This window comes from Oncorhynchus clarkii, chromosome 5 (genome assembly GCF_045791955.1).
Source record: "Oncorhynchus clarkii lewisi isolate Uvic-CL-2024 chromosome 5, UVic_Ocla_1.0, whole genome shotgun sequence".
Classification (NCBI taxonomy): Eukaryota; Metazoa; Chordata; class Actinopteri; order Salmoniformes; family Salmonidae; genus Oncorhynchus; species Oncorhynchus clarkii.
The window spans coordinates 25,926,461-25,944,189 of record NC_092151.1 but is presented as its reverse complement, the minus strand read 5'-3'; the positions used below and the strand labels follow the sequence as shown (position 1 = coordinate 25,944,189).

The 17,729-nt window shown below is 48.5% G+C and overlaps 1 protein-coding gene across 1 annotated transcript in view; it reads left to right on the top strand.

The window, feature by feature from the left end:
* The window catches only part of LOC139408573 (breakpoint cluster region protein-like), a 119,166-nt gene that overhangs the window by 72,156 nt on the left and 29,281 nt on the right, over positions 1–17,729 (top strand). The window contains exons 2-8 of the mRNA XM_071152627.1: positions 537–721; positions 7,056–7,160; positions 7,301–7,486; positions 10,602–10,709; positions 15,210–15,270; positions 15,544–15,596; positions 15,754–15,894. Of these exons, the coding sequence (XP_071008728.1) occupies positions 537–721; positions 7,056–7,160; positions 7,301–7,486; positions 10,602–10,709; positions 15,210–15,270; positions 15,544–15,596; positions 15,754–15,894 (839 nt within the window). The remainder of the gene's footprint in view (positions 1–536; positions 722–7,055; positions 7,161–7,300; positions 7,487–10,601; positions 10,710–15,209; positions 15,271–15,543; positions 15,597–15,753; positions 15,895–17,729) is intronic.

Genomic DNA, 17,729 nt, shown 5'->3' with positions numbered 1-17,729 from the left:
AAAATGTCACACACAGTATGTCAGTGTGGAGGTTTTTAGGTAAAAAACAATACTGTAAAATCACCAGGAATTCACCCAAAAATTAGTTTAATTAGAAATATGTTTACAAGTTTTCCCACGAATAGAATGAAATCAAGGTGTAAAATGATTGTTCTTTTCAAATTCAATCTATTGTTTGGCCCCCGACCGTCCACTCAGTCCCTGGCTGCCGTTTCCAGTGGAGGGAGGTTGAGCTCATGTAAATGCAGACACAATGCTTACTGTGTGGTGTAAACTTGAGAGAGTAAAACGTCCATCCTGTCTGAGTCAGAACACATGAACCATGGACAGCTCTCTTTGGGGGTTGACCAAAAGGTCAATGACATTGTGACACGAATGCCCCCACCCCCCCAGCATTACACACACACTTCCCAGAACTTTCCACTGTACTCAGCCTCCTGGTCTTGAAGGGATTTAGACTAGAAACATAAATATCTATTCCAGGATAGTTACCCTTATACTCAACAACATGATCACAAATGCTTTGTCATTCACAGATGGTCCATTCACGGGGACCCCTCCCACTTACGGGTACGATGCGGACCGTGCGGAGGAGCAGAGGCGCCACCATGACATCCTGCCCTACATCGACGATTCGCCCTCCTCTTCGCCACACCTCAGCTCCAAGAGCCGCAGCAGCCGAGACACCCTCTCCTCCGGATCCCTTGAGTCCTCCAAGTCGGTGAGTTCCCCCCCCCCCCCGTTTAGTCTTTGTCACAAGGGTAACCTCCCAATCACCCCAGGAAGCTCCTCATGTCTCTCCTACTCTGTTCTATCACCTCTGGCCCTCCATCACAGCCTGCCATGAAGAAACATAGACACTTATCTCTAAAGCCTCTCTCTCCTGGAGGAAGTAATCACATCACTGTACTACAGTCTCTCTCTCCTGGAGGAAGTAATCACATCACTGTACTGCAGTGTCTCTCTCCTGGAGGAAGTAATCACATCACTGTACTGCAGTCTCTCTCTCCTGGAGGAAGTAATCACATCAGTGGTAATAAAGTAAGGCCTGTGACCCACCCCTGCCTCGCCTCAGTAGCAGACAGAGTGCTTGTCAAATTGATTGATGGTTGAATCTGCCAATAAATGGGGAGTCCCTGGGCGGTTTTAATAAGCATACACAGACACACACACACTCTCACTGTACACAAAGTGTGATGGATTTGGTATTGCAGGGATTGAGTGACATTTGCTGACCAAACTCCTGTATTTAGAGGCCCACTCCTTGAGTAAACTCCTGTATTTAGAGGCCCACTCCCTGACTAAACTCCTGTATTTAGAGGCCCACTCCCTGAGTAAACTCCTGTATTTAGAGTCCCACTCCCTGAGTAAACTCCTGTATTTAGAGGCCCACTCCCTGAGTAAACTCCTGTATTTAGAGACCCACTCCCTGAGTAAACTCCTGTATTTAGAGACCCACTCCCTGAGTAAACTCCTGTATTTAGAGGCCCACTCCCTGAGTAAACTCCTGTATTTAGAGACCCACTCCCTGACTAAACTCCAGTATTTAGAGACCCACTCCCTGAGTAAACTCCTGTATTTAGAGACCCACTTCCTGAGTAAACTCCTGTATTTAGAGGCCCACTCCCTGAGTAAACTCCTGTATTTAGAGACCCACTCCCTGAGTAAACTCCTGTATTTAGAGACCCACTCCCTGAGTAAACTCCTGTATTTAGAGACCCACTCCCTGAGTAAACTCCTGTATTTAGAGACCCACTCCCTGAGTAAACTCCTGTATTTAGAGGCCCACTCCCTGTGTAAACTCCTGTATTTAGAGACCCACTCCCTGAGTAAACTCCTGTATTTAGAGACCCACTCCCTGAGTAAACTCCTGTATTTAGAGGCCCACTCCCTGAGTAAACTCCTGTATTTAGAGACCCACTCCCTGAGTAAACTCCTGTATTTAGAGGCCCACTCCCTGTGTAAACTCCTGTATTTAGAGGCCCACTCCCTGAGTAAACTCCTGTATTTAGAGGCCCACTCCCTGAGTAAACTCCTGTATTTAGAGACCCACTCCCTGAGTAAACTCCTGTATTTAGAGACCCACTCCCTGAGTAAACTCCTGTATTTAGAGGCCCACTCCCTGAGTAAACTCCTGTATTTAGAGCCTCACTCCCTGAGTAAACTCCTGTATTTAGAGGCCCACTCCCTGTGTAAACTCCTGTATTTAGAGGCCCACTCCCTGAGTAAACTCCTGTATTTAGAGGCCCACTCCCTGAGTAAACTCCTGTATTTAGAGACCACTCCCTGAGTAAACTCCTGTATTTAGAGGCCCATTCCCTGTGTAAACCCCTGTATTTAGAGGCCCACTCCCTGAGTAAACTCCTGTATTTAGAGGCCCACTCCCTGAGTAAACTCCTGTATTTAGAGGCCCACTCCCTGAGTAAACTCCTGTATTTAGAGACCCACTCCCTGAGTAAACTCCTGTATTTAGAGACCCACTCCCTGAGTAAACTCCTGTATTTAGAGGCTCACTCCCTGAGTAAACCTGTTACTGTAGTGTTAGCAGAGAGAGAGCTCCAGCTATTTTTTATATATATTTTTAATTTATTTGTGGGGATTTATTTAACCTTTTTTTTTAACTAGGCAAGCTAAAAATATTACACTCAAAATCCATACAGCAGCACCACACATAGACAGATTTGTGCACACTGTTGTTTTTCAGTAGTCTCCAAAATGCAATGATGTCCGTCTGTCACATTCTGACCTTTATTTCCTTTGTTTTGTCTTTATTTTGTATGGTCAGGGCGTGAGTTGGGGTGGGTGGGCAGTCTATGTTTTGTGTTTCTATGTTTTTCTATTTCTGTGTTTGGCCTAGTATGGTTCTCAATCAGAGGCAGGTGTTGTTAGTTGTCTCTGATTCAGAATCATACTTAGTTTGGGTTTCACTGTTGGTAGGTGGGTGTTTGTTTCCGTGTCTGTCGCCACACGGTACTGTTTCGGTTTGGTTATTCACATCATCGTTTATTGTTTTTGTATTCTTAGTGTTCAGTTTGTTTTTTAAAATAAACATTATGGACACTTACCACGCCGCATCTTGGTCCGATCCTTACTCGTCCTTGATACCCCCCCTCCGTCCGTCCGTCCTTGATACCCCCGGGTTCAGCAGCTCGCCCACACAGCAGAGTGAGTCACCACCGTTTGATCCTGCTATCTCCCCCAGAGTCTTGGAAAGTATTACAGTACAATAACTCACTCCTTTAGAGAACAAGATTATTCAGAGATGTTAAGATTTCACATTACACCAAGTGTTTTGGGAACAGAGCGAAGAGAGAGAGAAGAGAAATGGTCTGCTTAACGCTTCAGTGATAGAGAGGGATGATGTTGATGTTCAGAAGAAATGTGAGAAATGAAAGTGAAGAGGAGTTATATAAAACGAGACAAGCTTCTCCGCCCACGATCGCCTCCTACCTGGCTTTGAATGTTTCTCTCAATGTCCTCAGTTATTAGGCCATCTTCTTACATACACGATAATAACTGTTGGTATGCCTTACGGTGTATTTCCACAGAGCAATTAGACTTAGACCTACTTAAACAAATCAGTAGTGACCATGAATCCATCCATGTGGTATTTAGCTTGTGTTAAGAATGATACATGAAGTCAAGGTACACACAGTTACTATAGACTGACTTTGGGTGGGTGCTTCCCATATAGATTTGTTTACTATGCATGCACGCAAACACACACCACACGCACACCCACACACGCACACGCACGCATGCACACACACACGCACAGTGTTGGAGTGATCAGCTGAGTTATAGGCCCAGGACCAGACTCCCTCAGTTTCTACACATCTGAATTCTGAGAGGGGCTCATTAGTTGTTGCTACGGCGATAAATAAAAGATGATAGTCTGGAGATGCGAGGGGCCCCCTGAGGAGGAGAGTTGAGTGGGGCTGAGCAATGAATGAATACACACTTGCTTACCTCCACAATGGAAACGTTGGCTGGCTGGGCCCATTATATCTCTGAGAGGTTTCACATTCATTTTTCTCTTTCATTCACTTTTATCTGATCATTTCTGTTATCAAGCAGTGTCCCTCAGGCTTTTGCCCTGTCTGGCCTCCAGGGTTAGATAAAGATTCAACGCAGATCAGAAAAATATTAGATTCAATCTGTGGATCTTCTTCAGGTGAGATCGGTGGTCTGTCACCTGTCAGACATGTAGCTGTTCCAAACATCCAACGCGTACATACTGTTGTCACTTAGAAAGGCTTCATATTCTCTTCTCTTCTAACACTCTCCTCTAGTATGGAAGCAGAAACGGCTTGTTGTATAAGAACCAAGAAGCAGAGCGATGCACAGCACAGACATATGGGTAATGGAGTCCACAGCACAGACATATGGGTAATGGAGTCCACAGCACAGACATATGGGTAATGGAGTCCACAGCACAGACATATGGGTAATGGAGTCCACAGCACAGACCTCTAGGTAATGGATTCCATCAGTGAGTCGGGACCCCTGTAGTTCCACTGAGACTCTTACTGACATCTGCTGCTTCCACTACCTGTTCAGTGGCCACGGAGGCAGGAGTTTAAGGCTCATTTACCCCCCCTTAAACACACAGCCTGCATTTCTACATGTGGGGACTTATTATTTCTCCTATGGCATTTGTAAATAAATCGTTTTTCCACTCTCTCTCTCTCACTGTCTGACGATATAGGGCACCTTGGAGTGCGCCCGTCTGGCATGGGGAAACACACAGACAGACACACATACCTGAGGGAGCATTGTGTTTACCCCTCCCTCCCTCCACTCAGTGTCTCTCTTTCCAAGGAGCCCCAGGTTGTGCTCTGAAATAGCTGGGTACAGATAGCTTTAGTTCAGCTTATTGAACCAGACGTCTGGGTTGGATATCCCAGACCCAGGAGAGGACCTGCCTACCTGGCCCAGCCATGGCCTGCTCTGCTCTCTGTCTCTCATCTCCTCTGTCCTGTAGCCTGAGGGTTAGCTACACCTCCTGCCATGCCTGTCCTCTGTCTTGGCCATTTTAAGAGACCAACCTACATCCCATGGGAAATACTGACTGCCAGTTATTTTAGGTTCCTTGGTTAGGCTAGACGGCCCAAAGATTTCCGTTGGCCGCATGTTGAATGTTGTTACTCTCTAGTGAGGTTTGGTTGTCCTGGATGAATGTGAGAACAATGGCTTCTTTAAAAACAAAGCTGCATTTACAGGAGCAATTAGGGTTAATTGCCTTGCTCAAGGGCACATTGACAGATGAAAAATAAAAAATAAAAAAATGTTACCCCTTTTTCATGGTATCCATTTGGTAGTAGTTACTGTCTTGTCTCATCGCTGCAACTCCCGTACGGACTCAGGAGAGGCGAAGGTCAAGAGCCGTGCGTCCTCCGAAACACGACCCAACCAAGCCGCACTGCTTCTTGACACAACGCACATCCAACCCGGAAGCCAGCCGCACCAATGTGTCGGAGGAAACACCATACACCTGGCGACCTGGTTAGCGCGCACTGCGCCCGGCCCGCCACAGGAGTCGCTAGTGCGCGATGAGACAAGGATGTCCCTGCCGGCCAAACCCTCTCTAACCTGGACAACGCTAGGCCAATTGTGCGCCGCCCCATGGGCCTCCCGGTCGCGGCCGGCTGCGACAGAGCCTGGTCTCGAACCCAGAGTCTCTGGTGGCACAGCTAACACTGTGATGCAGTGCCTTAGACCACTGCACCACTATGGAGGCCATCAACAGATTTTATACCTAGTTGACTCGGGGATTTGAACCAGGGGCCTTTTGGGTTACTGGCCCAATGCTCTTAACCACTAGGCTTCCTGTATTTTAGACCACAGTGTTTATTAACTACAGAGCCTTCAGAAAGTGTTCACGCCCCTTGACCTTTTCCACATTTTGTTGTTGTTACAGCCTGAATTTAACAATGATACTTTATTTATTTTTTCAAAGTGGAATTATGTTTTTCAACATTTTTACTAATTAATAAAAAATGTAAAGCTGAAATGTCTTGAGTCAATAAGTATTCAACCCCTTTGTTTATGGCAAGCCTAACGTTAAGGAGTAAAAATGTGCTTAGCAAATCACATAATAAGTTGCATGGACTCACTCTGTGTGCAATAATAGTGATTTTTGAATGACTACCTCATCTCTGTACCCCACACATACAATTATCTGTAAAGTCGATCAGTCGAGCAGTGCATTTCAAATACAGATTTAACCACAAAGACCAGGGAGGTTTGCATCCTGTTTGCAACAAGGCACTAAAGTAATACTGCAAAAAATGTGATAAAGCATTTAACTTTTTTGTCCTTAATATGAAGTGTTATGTTTGGGGCAAATCCAATACAACACATTACTGAGTACCACTCTCTATATGGAGCTAAGCACAGGCAAAATCCAAGAGGAAAACCTGGTTCAGTCTGCTTTCCACCAGACACTGGGAGATGAATTCACCTTTCAGCAGGACAATAACTTAAAATACAAGGACAAATCTACACTGGAGTGACTTACCAAGAAGACAGTGAATGTTCCTGAGTGGTCAAGTTACAGTTTTGACTTAAATCTGCATGAAAATCTACAGTAAGACCTGAAAATGGTTGTCTAGCAATGATCAACAACCAATATGACAGAGCATGAAGAATTTTCGAAATAATAATGGGCAAATATTGTACAATCCAGGTGTGCAAAGTTCTTAGAAACCTACCCAGAAAGGTAACTGCCTAAGGTGATTTTAACTTTTGTAAATGAGATATTTTTGTATTTCTTTTTTCAATAAATTTGCAAACATTTCTAAAAACATGTTTTCACTTTGTCATTATGGGGTTTTGTGTGTAGGTTTTTTTTTTTTTTTTTTAAATCCATTTTGAATTCTGGCTGTAACAAGTCAATAAGTCAAGGAGTATAAATACTTTCTGAAGGCCCTGTAAAGATCCTCTTTCTACCCACTACTTTGTTGTCATCAGACTAATGGTCATGTTTTGTTTGCATTGTCTGTACAGTACTTGTGTGTGCAATTTTTCATAGTCGTTTCCTGTGTTTGTTGCAGACGGAGTTGGACCTAGAGAAAGGCCTGGAGATGAGGAAGTGGGTTCTGTCTGGGATCCTAGCCAGCGAGGAGACCTACCTAAGCCACCTGGAGGCACTGCTACTGGTGAGAAGCTGGAACACACACACAGGACTTTCCATGAATGCTCTATGTATCACATACATGTACACATACATGTACACACACACAGTACAAACTCTCTCTCTCTCTCTCTCTCTCTCTCTCTCTTTCACCTGTTCTCTCAGCCTATGAAGCCTCTGAAGGCAGCAGCCACCACGTCCCAGCCCGTGCTGACCATCCCCCAGATCGAGACCATCTTCTTCAAAGTACCCGAGCTCTACGAGGTCCACAAGGAGTTCTACGACGGCCTGCTCCCCCGGGTGCAGCAGTGGAGCCACCACCAGCGCGTGGGGGACCTCTTCCAGAAACAGGTGAGGTCATAAGACAGATCCCTGGGGTGTTCCCCTGCCCTGTGTCTGTGGGAGCCTGGAGCCTGACTCAGGATGACAGAGGACTCCCTCCCTGGACCTGGCTGCATGGCAACATGACATCATGAGCCTCATTCAGAATGACACAGGACCCTTATGCATTATACAGTCTGCCTGTGGTTCTGTGTGGCTCTGTGTCATAGCTCACAGCAGCATCCGTAATCTGAATGGAAGAAATGTTAAATCAAATCACATTTATCAACCTCATGAGGTGCAACTTATTTTAGGGACAGATGGAATAGCCTCTCTCTTCCTGACCTGAGAGCTTCTGCCACGGAGGCCAGAGCCAAACCTGTACTGACTGGGCCCATTTCATCATGTTCACAACGGGTCAATTAACCCTGCATTAACCACTTGTTTATCCCCCTAATGCTCATGCAGTCACTGCAGAAGTAGAGCCTGAGTCTAGCCTATCATGAGTGCTGTGTGTACGAGGACAGTGCACATGAAGAAGTAGAATGTCACAATGCTGTCTTTTCTACCCAGGGAGCTCTGAGACTAATGTTACACTGTGTGCTCTATGTCTCTAAGAAGCAGCCTATAAATAGTGCCATACACTGAGCGTTAGGGGACTTTTCTCTCTCTCTTCCCTCCAATTATCTTCACAAAGCCCGCTCTCCCCGGAGGCCTGAACAATGACTATTTCATTTGTCTGTTATACTGTCAGGGCGGCACACGCCGGAATCCTTTTCTGCATTTATTTATTAATTGTTCGTTTTTCTACTCCATCTCTCTTGTCTGTGTCTGCTATGTGATAAGCAGTGGCATCAACGGCTGCGTTTTGCGTCTCCCAGCAGACAAGCGTTGAAAGAGGAGCCATATGGATTCAAAGGTTGTAGGCTACAGTAGAGGAGCAGTCCGTTAGTTCCTCTCTCTATCTCTTTTTCGTTCTGCCTTTCTCTATCAATCTCTTTATCTCCCTCATAACAAAATACATCTTTCCCCCAATTCCTCTCGCCAGACATCAGGGGAAGAAGATGCCAACACCGCAGGAAAACTCTCCTTACATGACAGACATTTAGGGTGGAGGAGGGGAGCAAGAGAGGATGAGAAGAGAGGAGGGGAGGGAGGAGAGTGGGTGAGGGGAGAGGATGGAGGAGAGAGGAGGAGAAGAGAGGAGAGGAGGGAGGAGAGTGGGTGAGGGGAGAGGATGGAGGAGAGAGGATGAGAAGAGAGGAGAGGAGGGAGGAGTGTGGATGAGGGGAGAGGATGGAGGAGAGAGGAGGAGAAGAGAGGAGAGTGGGTGAGGGGAGAGGATGGAGGAGAGAGGATGAGGAGGGAGGAGAATGGGTGAGGGGAGAGGATGGAGGAGAGTGGGTGAGGAGAGAGGATGGAGGAGAGTGGGTGAGGGGAGCAGCTAGCAGATTTAGGCTGAGTCTCTCTGATAGAGCTGTCTCCCCCTGTCTGTGAAGTCTCTGTAACAGACAGGCAGCCGGAGGAAAAGTAACAGCTCATCACTACCAGAAAGAAGGGGAAAAAAATGAAAAAAGGTTAATGACAGGTTATGAGAGCGGGTGTCAAGAGAGAAGTATTCTCACACTCCTTTAAAGCCCCAAAATGGGGCTAAATAATACACTGTACTGTTTTCCCCTAATGGTACAGTCCTCTCTGCTGTTTCTTATATAGGTCTATGAAAGTCACCATGGAGACTTTTTTTATCTAGGATAGGTGCATATGAATGGGGAATTTCAAGAGTAATCCTGTAGCATCTTTACACACAGAATATACAATATGTAAACCGACATACATGTTATGAGTCCATTCTTGTGCTGTTGATGACATCATCCTCCCAGTCTGTGCTAGATAAGAAAAGCATCCCAACCATGCGGTTGCACTCATCATCTTACATCACCATACAGCCAGCCAGCAACTGTGTGTGTCGAACGGCTCCAACTGCTCCATGTCTGCAGCGCTATTACCGCCATTCCGGCTCCTCCCCGCCCATAGTGGGATTGTCACGCTCTGAATTCCTGTCCACTGTGGTGCAGATTTATTCTGGCCCGAGGCAGGACTCAGACGCAGTGGGGATAGGATTGCTTGGTGGGGGAAAATTGCTTACCGCTTCAACTTCTAGCAGCTCCTGGAAAAACGTGGCTTTCTTTCCACTGTGGGACAAAATCGATTGTCTCAGCGTGACTCCAGGGGACAGGAAATACTGTAAAGGTCAGGGGTCACACCAGGATGATAATGTGTGGGAATGGGATGAGCTCATAGGTGATGCTAGAAAGTAAAGAGAGGAGAAGGTTTTTAGGAACAGGTTCTGGCAGCCGCTGGCAGCCTGCTGTCTGTCATCTACGTACAATGACCTGGAGATATTCATGAGCAGGTGCAGGTGGACCAGTGCTAAGGTGAAGTAGAGAAGCATATTGTGTCCTGAACACTGTGTTCTTGTAGACTATTCTTCAGGGGCACACTAAGCTACCTTGGTGCTGTGTGTGTAGCTGTGTGTGTGTGTGTGTTCGTACGTGTGTTGGTGTGTGCGTGTGTGTGTAAAACATTTTTGCGTTTGCCTCAGTTGCCCCCTCTCTCGTCATTACACACTCTACCCCCCTCTTCATCCATTGCTGTCAGGCTTGTATTCAGGAGAATGGATTGGGCAGTTGAGCGCTAAGGAGATGGATAGTGTTACTGACGGGCAGAGTTTCAAGGAGTTAGGACGGCTGAATGAGATTTTCAAATGTGTTTTTACAGCAACTGTTACCCAGGACACTCATTACTCACCCCAGCGTAGGCCTCCACTCCGCCGCTACCATGGCAACAGCCGTAGGCCGGGACTGCGCCACGGAAATGCTGGTGTTTCCTGTGGCGATGATGACATTGCCCCGTCTGTCGAACTGTGTCCCAAACACTTCGTTTTTTTCTCCACTCATTATGGTGAACTCTGTTGTTGGGTTGTAGCTGCCATTTCTCATGTTGTGATTATGCCAACATGTCCTTCTTTCCCCCAAAACAGCAATGCAAACAGAAGGCCTGTTTTGGTAAATATGGGCTATGGAAAGTGGTGACTGTGTTTTAATGTGGCTTTTGTATTTTGTCCTCTCTCGCGTCCATTCGACAGGCCAGCCAGCTGGGAGTTTACCGGGCCTTTGTGGACAACTACGAGGTTGCTGTGGAGACGGCTGAGAAGTGCTGTCAGGCCAACACGCAGTTCGCCGAAATCTCTGAGGTAATGGGAACTGGCACAGAGGTAGATGGGGAGGGAGGGAGGGAGAGAGGAGAGGAGAGGAGACAGGGAGGTATGGGAGGAGAGGGGACAGGGAGGTGAGGGAGGGGGGAGAGGAGACAGGGAGGTGAGGGAGTGAGGGGGGAGAGGAGACAGGGAGGTATGGGAGGTGAGGGAAGGAGGGAGGGAGGGAGGAGAGGAGACAGAGAGGAATAGGAGGTGAGGGAAGGCTGGAGGGAGAAGAAGAGACGGGGAGGTATGGGAGGAGTGGGGACAGTGAGGTGAGGGAGGGAGGGAGGGAGGAGACAGGGAGGGAGGGAGGTATGGGAGGAGAGGGGACAGGGAGGTGAGGGAGGGAGGGAGGGAGGGAGGTATGGGAGGAGAGGGGACAGGGAGGTATGGGAGGAGAGGGGACAGGGAGGTGAGGGAGGAGAGGGGACAGACAGGGAGGGAGGGAGGGAGGGAGGTATGGGAGGAGAGGGGACAGGGAGGGAGGGAGGGAGGGAGGTATGGGAGGAGAAGGGACTGGGAGGTGAGGGAGGAGAGGGGACAGGGAGGTGAGGGAGGAGAGGGGACAGGGAGGGAGGGAGGGAGGGAGGGAGGGAGGAGACAGGGAGGGAGGGAGGTATGGGAGGAGAGGGGACAGGGAGGTGGGGGAGGGAGGGAGGGAGGTATGGGAGGAGAGGGGACAGGGAGGTATGGGAGGAGAGGGGACAGGGAGGTATGGGAGGAGAGGGGACAGGGAGGTGAGGGAGGAGAGGGGACAGACAGGGAGGGAGGGAGGGAGGTATGGGAGGAGAGGGGACAGGGAGGGAGGGAGGGAGGGAGGGAGGTATGGGAGGTATGGGAGGAATGGGAGAAGAGGGGACAGGGAGGTGAGGGAGGAGAGGGGACAGGGAGGTGAGGGAGGAGAGGGGACAGGGAGGTGAGGGAGGAGAGGGGACAGGGAGGGAGGAGGGAGGGAGGTATGGGAGGAGAGGGGACAGGGAGGTATGGGAGGAGAGGGGACAGGGAGGTATGGGAGGAGAGGGGACAGGGAGGTGAGGGAGGAGAGGGGACAGGGAGGTGAGGGAGGGAGGGAGGAAGGGAGCGAGGGAGGGAGGAGACAGGGAGGTATGGGAGGAGAGGGGACAGGGAGGTATGGGAGGAGAGGGGACAGGGAGGTGAGGGAGGAGAGGGGACAGGGAGGTGAAGGAGGGAGGGAGGGAGGGGACAGGGAGGTGAGGTAGGGAGGGAGGGAGGGAGGGAGGTATTGTAGGAGAGGGGACAGGGAGGTGAGGGAGGGAGGGAGGGAGCGAGGGAGGGAGGGAGGGAGGGAGGAGAGGGGACAGGGAGGTGAGGTAGGGAGGGGAGGAGAGGGGACAGGGAGGTGAGGGAGGGAGGGAGGGAGGGAGGGAGGTATTGTAGGAGAGGGGACAGGGAGGTGAGGGAGGGAGGGAGGGAGCGAGGGAGGGAGGGAGGGAGGGAGGAGAGGGGACAGGGAGGTGAGGTAGGGAGGGGAGGAGAGGGGACAGGGAGGTGAGGGAGGGAGGGAGGGAGGGAGGGAGGGAGGGAGGGAGGGAGGGAGGGGACAGTGAGATATTGGAGGAGAGGGAGGGAGGGAGGGAGGGAGGGAGGGAAGGAGACAGTGAGGTATGGGAGGAGAGGGGACAGGGAGGTGAGGGAGGGAGGAGAGGAGACAGTGAGGTATGGGAGGAGAGGGGACAGGGAGGTGAGGGAGGGGGGAGAGGAGACAGTGAGGTATGGGAGGACAGAGGACAGAGAGGTGAGGGAGGGAAGAGAGGAGACAGTGAGGTATGGGAGGAGAGGGGACAGAGAGGTGAGGGAGGGAAGAGAGGAGACAGTGAGGTATGGGAGGAGAGGGGACAGAGAGGTGAGGGAGGGAAGAGAGGAGACAGTGAGGTATGGGAGGACAGGGGACAGGGAGGTGAGAGAACGAGGAAGGGAGCGAGTGGGGGAGGTATGGAAGCAAGGAGGTATTGACTACTGGTCTGGATTTGTCCTTTCATCTTGACTATGGGGGCTAGGGGGTACACCTCTTGTTTTGGAAATGGGGTGATGGGATATGGGTGGGAAGGAAGAAACATCCCTCCACTAACAGTATATGAACACACTCAGCCTCCCACATCCTCAAAGTGACAGCTTGAAAATAAATGTTTCTCTTCAAGCTCTCTCCTCCTGAGAGGAAAGTAGCTCTTTCTCCAGCTCTTAGGAAGCGGCTTTGTGGCCCAGCCCCAGGTCACTCTGCCACGCTGCGTAGAGAGACAGACAGAGAGGATGGTTGGAGACTGTGAAAGTGGGCCATTAAGCACACAGGGAAAATCGTTGGGAGAACATTTCACATCTACTTGTGTAAAGAGGACAGTGGGGTATCAAACTCAACAGCTTTATTCTATTTGTTTTACCCACAAACCCCTTCACCGCCACCACCCACACAATTTCACAACCATTGCCCTCAGGGGTGTCATGAACCCATTATTTTAGAGGGGGCATGAAGTACGTGTGGATGGATAGATGGATGGATGGTGGAGAATTTAGCATTTTTCAAACACCTGAAACAGCATTTTCCTGCAGTCTAGAGCCATAATCATTATGCCTAATTCTATTTTTTTTCTCTCCATAGGTTATCTAAGCATACCACATTACCTGTTCAAATGTCATTTTGATGAATGATGCAAATTGATTCTTGAAGAACTTTTAAGCCTTAGGAGTTTAGTACAACTGCGACCCTAAATATGCTTCTCTGCATCTCCGCTAAAACCTGCGTAAAAGATTGAAAGGAATCTTATTCAGTGCATTTAGTAATTGCTTACTTTTCTAAAATCTAGCAACCTTGCCAGTAGGCATGTCAGCTAAGATAGTTAGATAAGTTACTCTAACCTGAAATGGCTTGGTAGCTAGTTGGGAGATTGGGAACCTATCTAGCTGGCTCGCTAAAGTCAACTTCATGCAATATCTACGTGGCTAGTACTACATAGAAACAACAAAACATTTTAATTTGATTTATTAATCAAGAAGGAATCAGTATGCTACATAGCTTATATACCTCCTGTGAGTCCTTCCCATCACCGGCAGTTAAAATCAAATCTGAGGGGGCCTGTGTCATTCTGCCCCCTATGGGCATGACGCCTCTGATTGCCATTAGAACACACTTGAATTGTATTATTATTATACTGTTTGCCTGCCTGCCTGTCTGTGTGTCTGTGATCTGTGTGTTCTGCAGTAATGTGGAACCAATGCAGAGGGAGGTGGTGGGTAATATTTTCTTGGGTTTCTGGTTGAGTCCCCGGCGGCCAGTGTTAGAAACCCTGGAGTATGGAAGTGCACTCAATCTTACCTATGAACCATGACAGGCTAATATATTAATTTAACCACAAAACAGAGCTTTACAGTAGCCTGAAGGGCCCAGCCATGCTAGTGGAAGAACGTCTCTCTCAGACAGGAAGTGTAAGTGAGAAACAGTGTAGACGATGATGTACGAAGCTGGGGTTACACGTGGTGAAACGCTTCATTGCTTATCAGGCTACAGGTGTGAATGCGTTAAATAATCACATTTCAATTTCACTACGATCTCTTGACTAGCAGTTTTTTCAAGGGCTTATTTTGGACAGATATTTTGGACTAAAGTCTGTATGTAGTCACGACAGCTGGTACGTAAAATCTTGTGCCAAAGCCACCGGTGAACATTAACGGGATACTTCGGGATGTTGGCGGCAGGAAGCCTAGTGGTTAGAGCGTTGGGCCAGTAACCGAAAGGTTGCTAAATCGAATCCCCGAGCTGACAATGTAAAAATCTGTCCTTCCGCCCCTGACCAAGGCAGTTAACCCATTGTTCCTAGCCGTCATTGTAAAATAAGAATTTGTTCTTAACTGACTTGCTAGCAGATTATATAGACTTCCAGTTATTGCGCTAGTTAGCAAAAGCGCTACCATTAGTTACCAACTTCCTTCAAACTGCACACAAATAAACCACTTTTTCATCCAGGAGTTCATCTGACTCTGGGGAAGTAGATAACAGGGCCTCATTTCCAACATCCTGAAGTGTCCCTTTAAGATGGTGACTGGATTTAAGGCAGAGAATCAATCATTCAGTATTTTAATGGGATATGTAATGATGCATGTCTCTCTGCAATCTGAATGTGACTGTGTGAAAAATGCTGACGATGGCTTATTGGGTGCAGGGTACGTTGAATTAGGAGTCTGAGGAGAGTGTGTCTGTCTCATTACTGCTGGGCCACTGCATCCCAAATGGCACCCTATTCCATTTATAGTGTACTACTTTTGACCAAGACCCACGGGGTTCTGATCAGAAGTAGTGCACTACTATATATAAGGAATACTGTGCCATTTGGGACAGACTATAAGACATGAAGCACTACATCAAGCCAAGGTGCCAGGCTGTTATTATCATTTGCCAAGCACCATATCGGTTGTATGTTGATCAGCATCAAGTTTTCCTCTGTGTAATGTTGTCCACTGTTCACTCATTCTGTGTCCCGACAGAACCTCAAGGTGAGGAGCACCAAGGACGTGAAGGACCAGTCAGCCAAGAACTCTCTGGAGAGTAAGTAGCCCACAGTATAACTGAACATTTACATTCTGTCTAAAAGGGCACCCTATATAGTCCTATACTTCTGACTACTCTGGTCAAAAGTAGTGCACTATATAGGGAATAGGCTACCATTTGGGACTCAGACTAAATCACTGCCACAGAAAAATAGACGGGCTCATTTTTAGTAACAGCACTTATTTGACTAGTGTCATGTCATAGTTCTCTGACCTAGTTGGAGGGGCTGTGTTGTAGCTCATGCTGCTGTCTCTCCTTTCTCTCCCAAAGCTCTCCTGTACAAACCAGTGGACAGAGTTACTCGTAGCACCCTGGTACTGCATGTGAGTATAAGGCAGCCCCCAAACACACAGCTTGCTTTTTGTTTGTTCTCCTGCTATTTTTGTATGTACTGGTAACTCTGTGAACCTCACACCTCAGGATGTTTAAAGACTGTCTCTGTAACACACGGTAACCGTGTGTCTGTGGGTGTGCCTGTAGGACCTGCTGAAGCACACGCCCTCCAGCCACCCAGACCACCCCCTGCTCCAGGACGCACTCCGCATCTCCCAGAACTTCCTGTCCAGCATCAACGAGGAGACCACGCCCAGACGCCAGTCCATGACTGTCAAGAAGGGAGAGGTGAGGAGCAGTGCTGATCAGGGATAGTTTGGGCTTTTTCGGTAATAAACAAATATGATTACATGGACAGTGGGCACCTGATCCTAGATCAGCACTCCAATTCTGAGATGCTTTAAGAATATGGATTCAGAGCTCTGCTGCATTTTTGTGTTGTTGGATGTTCTTAATCAATAGACTTTTGCAGAGCTTTATATGATTTGGCTTTGGGCCATAGGGTAGAAGTGGGACCGTTATATAATTCTAGGTCTATGCTGAGGGTATGGTATTACGTCATTGATCAGTAACTCACCACTGGGAGATTGACCTTGCCCTGCCCTGACAACGACCCGGTAGTCGATCTAAAACGGTGTCAAACTCAATCTATGCCCAAATATGGTAATAATACAGAATCCCCTGCGCATGCCTATTAGGAAGCCTACTGTTTGCTCTCTGTGCTGGATCTCCATCCCTCCAACCCCACATCTTCCCCCTAGAGACTGCCGACCCGGGTGGGAGTGGTACATTAATGGATGTCAGTTTATTGACAGCTGGCGTGACATGTAATGCCCCATAACGAGCCCCGTCTCTCTGACTGGGAGAGTTCATATTAAATATTCATGATGAGGCTCCTCTCTCTGCACATGGGGGGGTCATTACTGCACCCCATCATCACCCCTCTTACCCGCCCCCTACCCCCATATCCCCATTTGCAACTCTGTCTGCCCAGACCACACTGATCATCAAATATTGATAATGGATACATGAAACGAGTGCATGGAAATCAATGGCCTCATTATATTGTGCATTAGCTAGTGTGTGAGAATATTCCTAGGGTGTGTGTGTGCTTTACCCTACTATGTTATATATACACAAATATAGGATGCATGCCAAATGGCACCCTGTTCCCTTTAAATTGCACTACTTTTGACCAGGGCTCATAGGGTAGTGGGCTATATAGGGAATAGGTTGCCATTTGGGATGTCTCCAGTCTTACAGGAACGCCCGGTCATTATCCTTCCCCAGTGACACGATGCTACTTCAGCCTTTAGTCCACAATCATCGGCTACTCCGGAGAATGCTTAAGTGACAAGACCTCCAGTGCATCGGTCCCACAAACAGTGAAAGCTGTTGAGGACTAAGTCAAAATAGCAGTGATCCTGTTGTTAGCTCTGTTTCAGACCGGCTCAGAGGTTAATCAGAGCTAGTAATGGGGTTGTGGTCAGGGAGAAGGGCTGTGATGACAGGGAGAAGGGCTGTGATGACAGGGAGAAGGGTTGTGGTCAGGGAGAAGGGCTGTGATGACAGGGAGAAGGGCTGTGATGACAGGGAGAAGGGTTGTGGTGACAGGGAGAAGGGTTGTGGTCAGGGAGAAGGGTTGTGACAGGGAGAAGGGTTGTGATGACAGGGAGAAGAGTTGTGATGACAGGGAGAAGGGTTGTGGTGACAGGGAGAAGGGTTGTGGTCAGGGAGAAGGGCTGTGATGACAGGGAGAAGGGCTGTGATGACAGGGAGAAGGGTTGTGATGACAGGGAGAAGGGTTGTGATGACAGGGAGAAGGGTTGTGATGACAGGGAGAAGGGCTGTGATGACAGGGAGAAGGGTTGTGATGACAGGGAGAAGGGTTGTGGTCAGGGAGAAGGGCTGTGATGACAGGGAGAAGGGTTGTGATCACAGGGAGAAGGGCTGTGATGACAGGGAGAAGGGCTGTGATGACAGGGAGAAGGGTTGTGGTGACAGGGAGAAGGGTTGTGGTGACAGGGAGAAGGGTTGTGGTCAGGGAGAAGGGTTGTGGTCAGGGAGAAGGGCTGTGATGACAGGGAGAAGGGTTGTGATGACAGGGAGAAGGGTTGTGATCA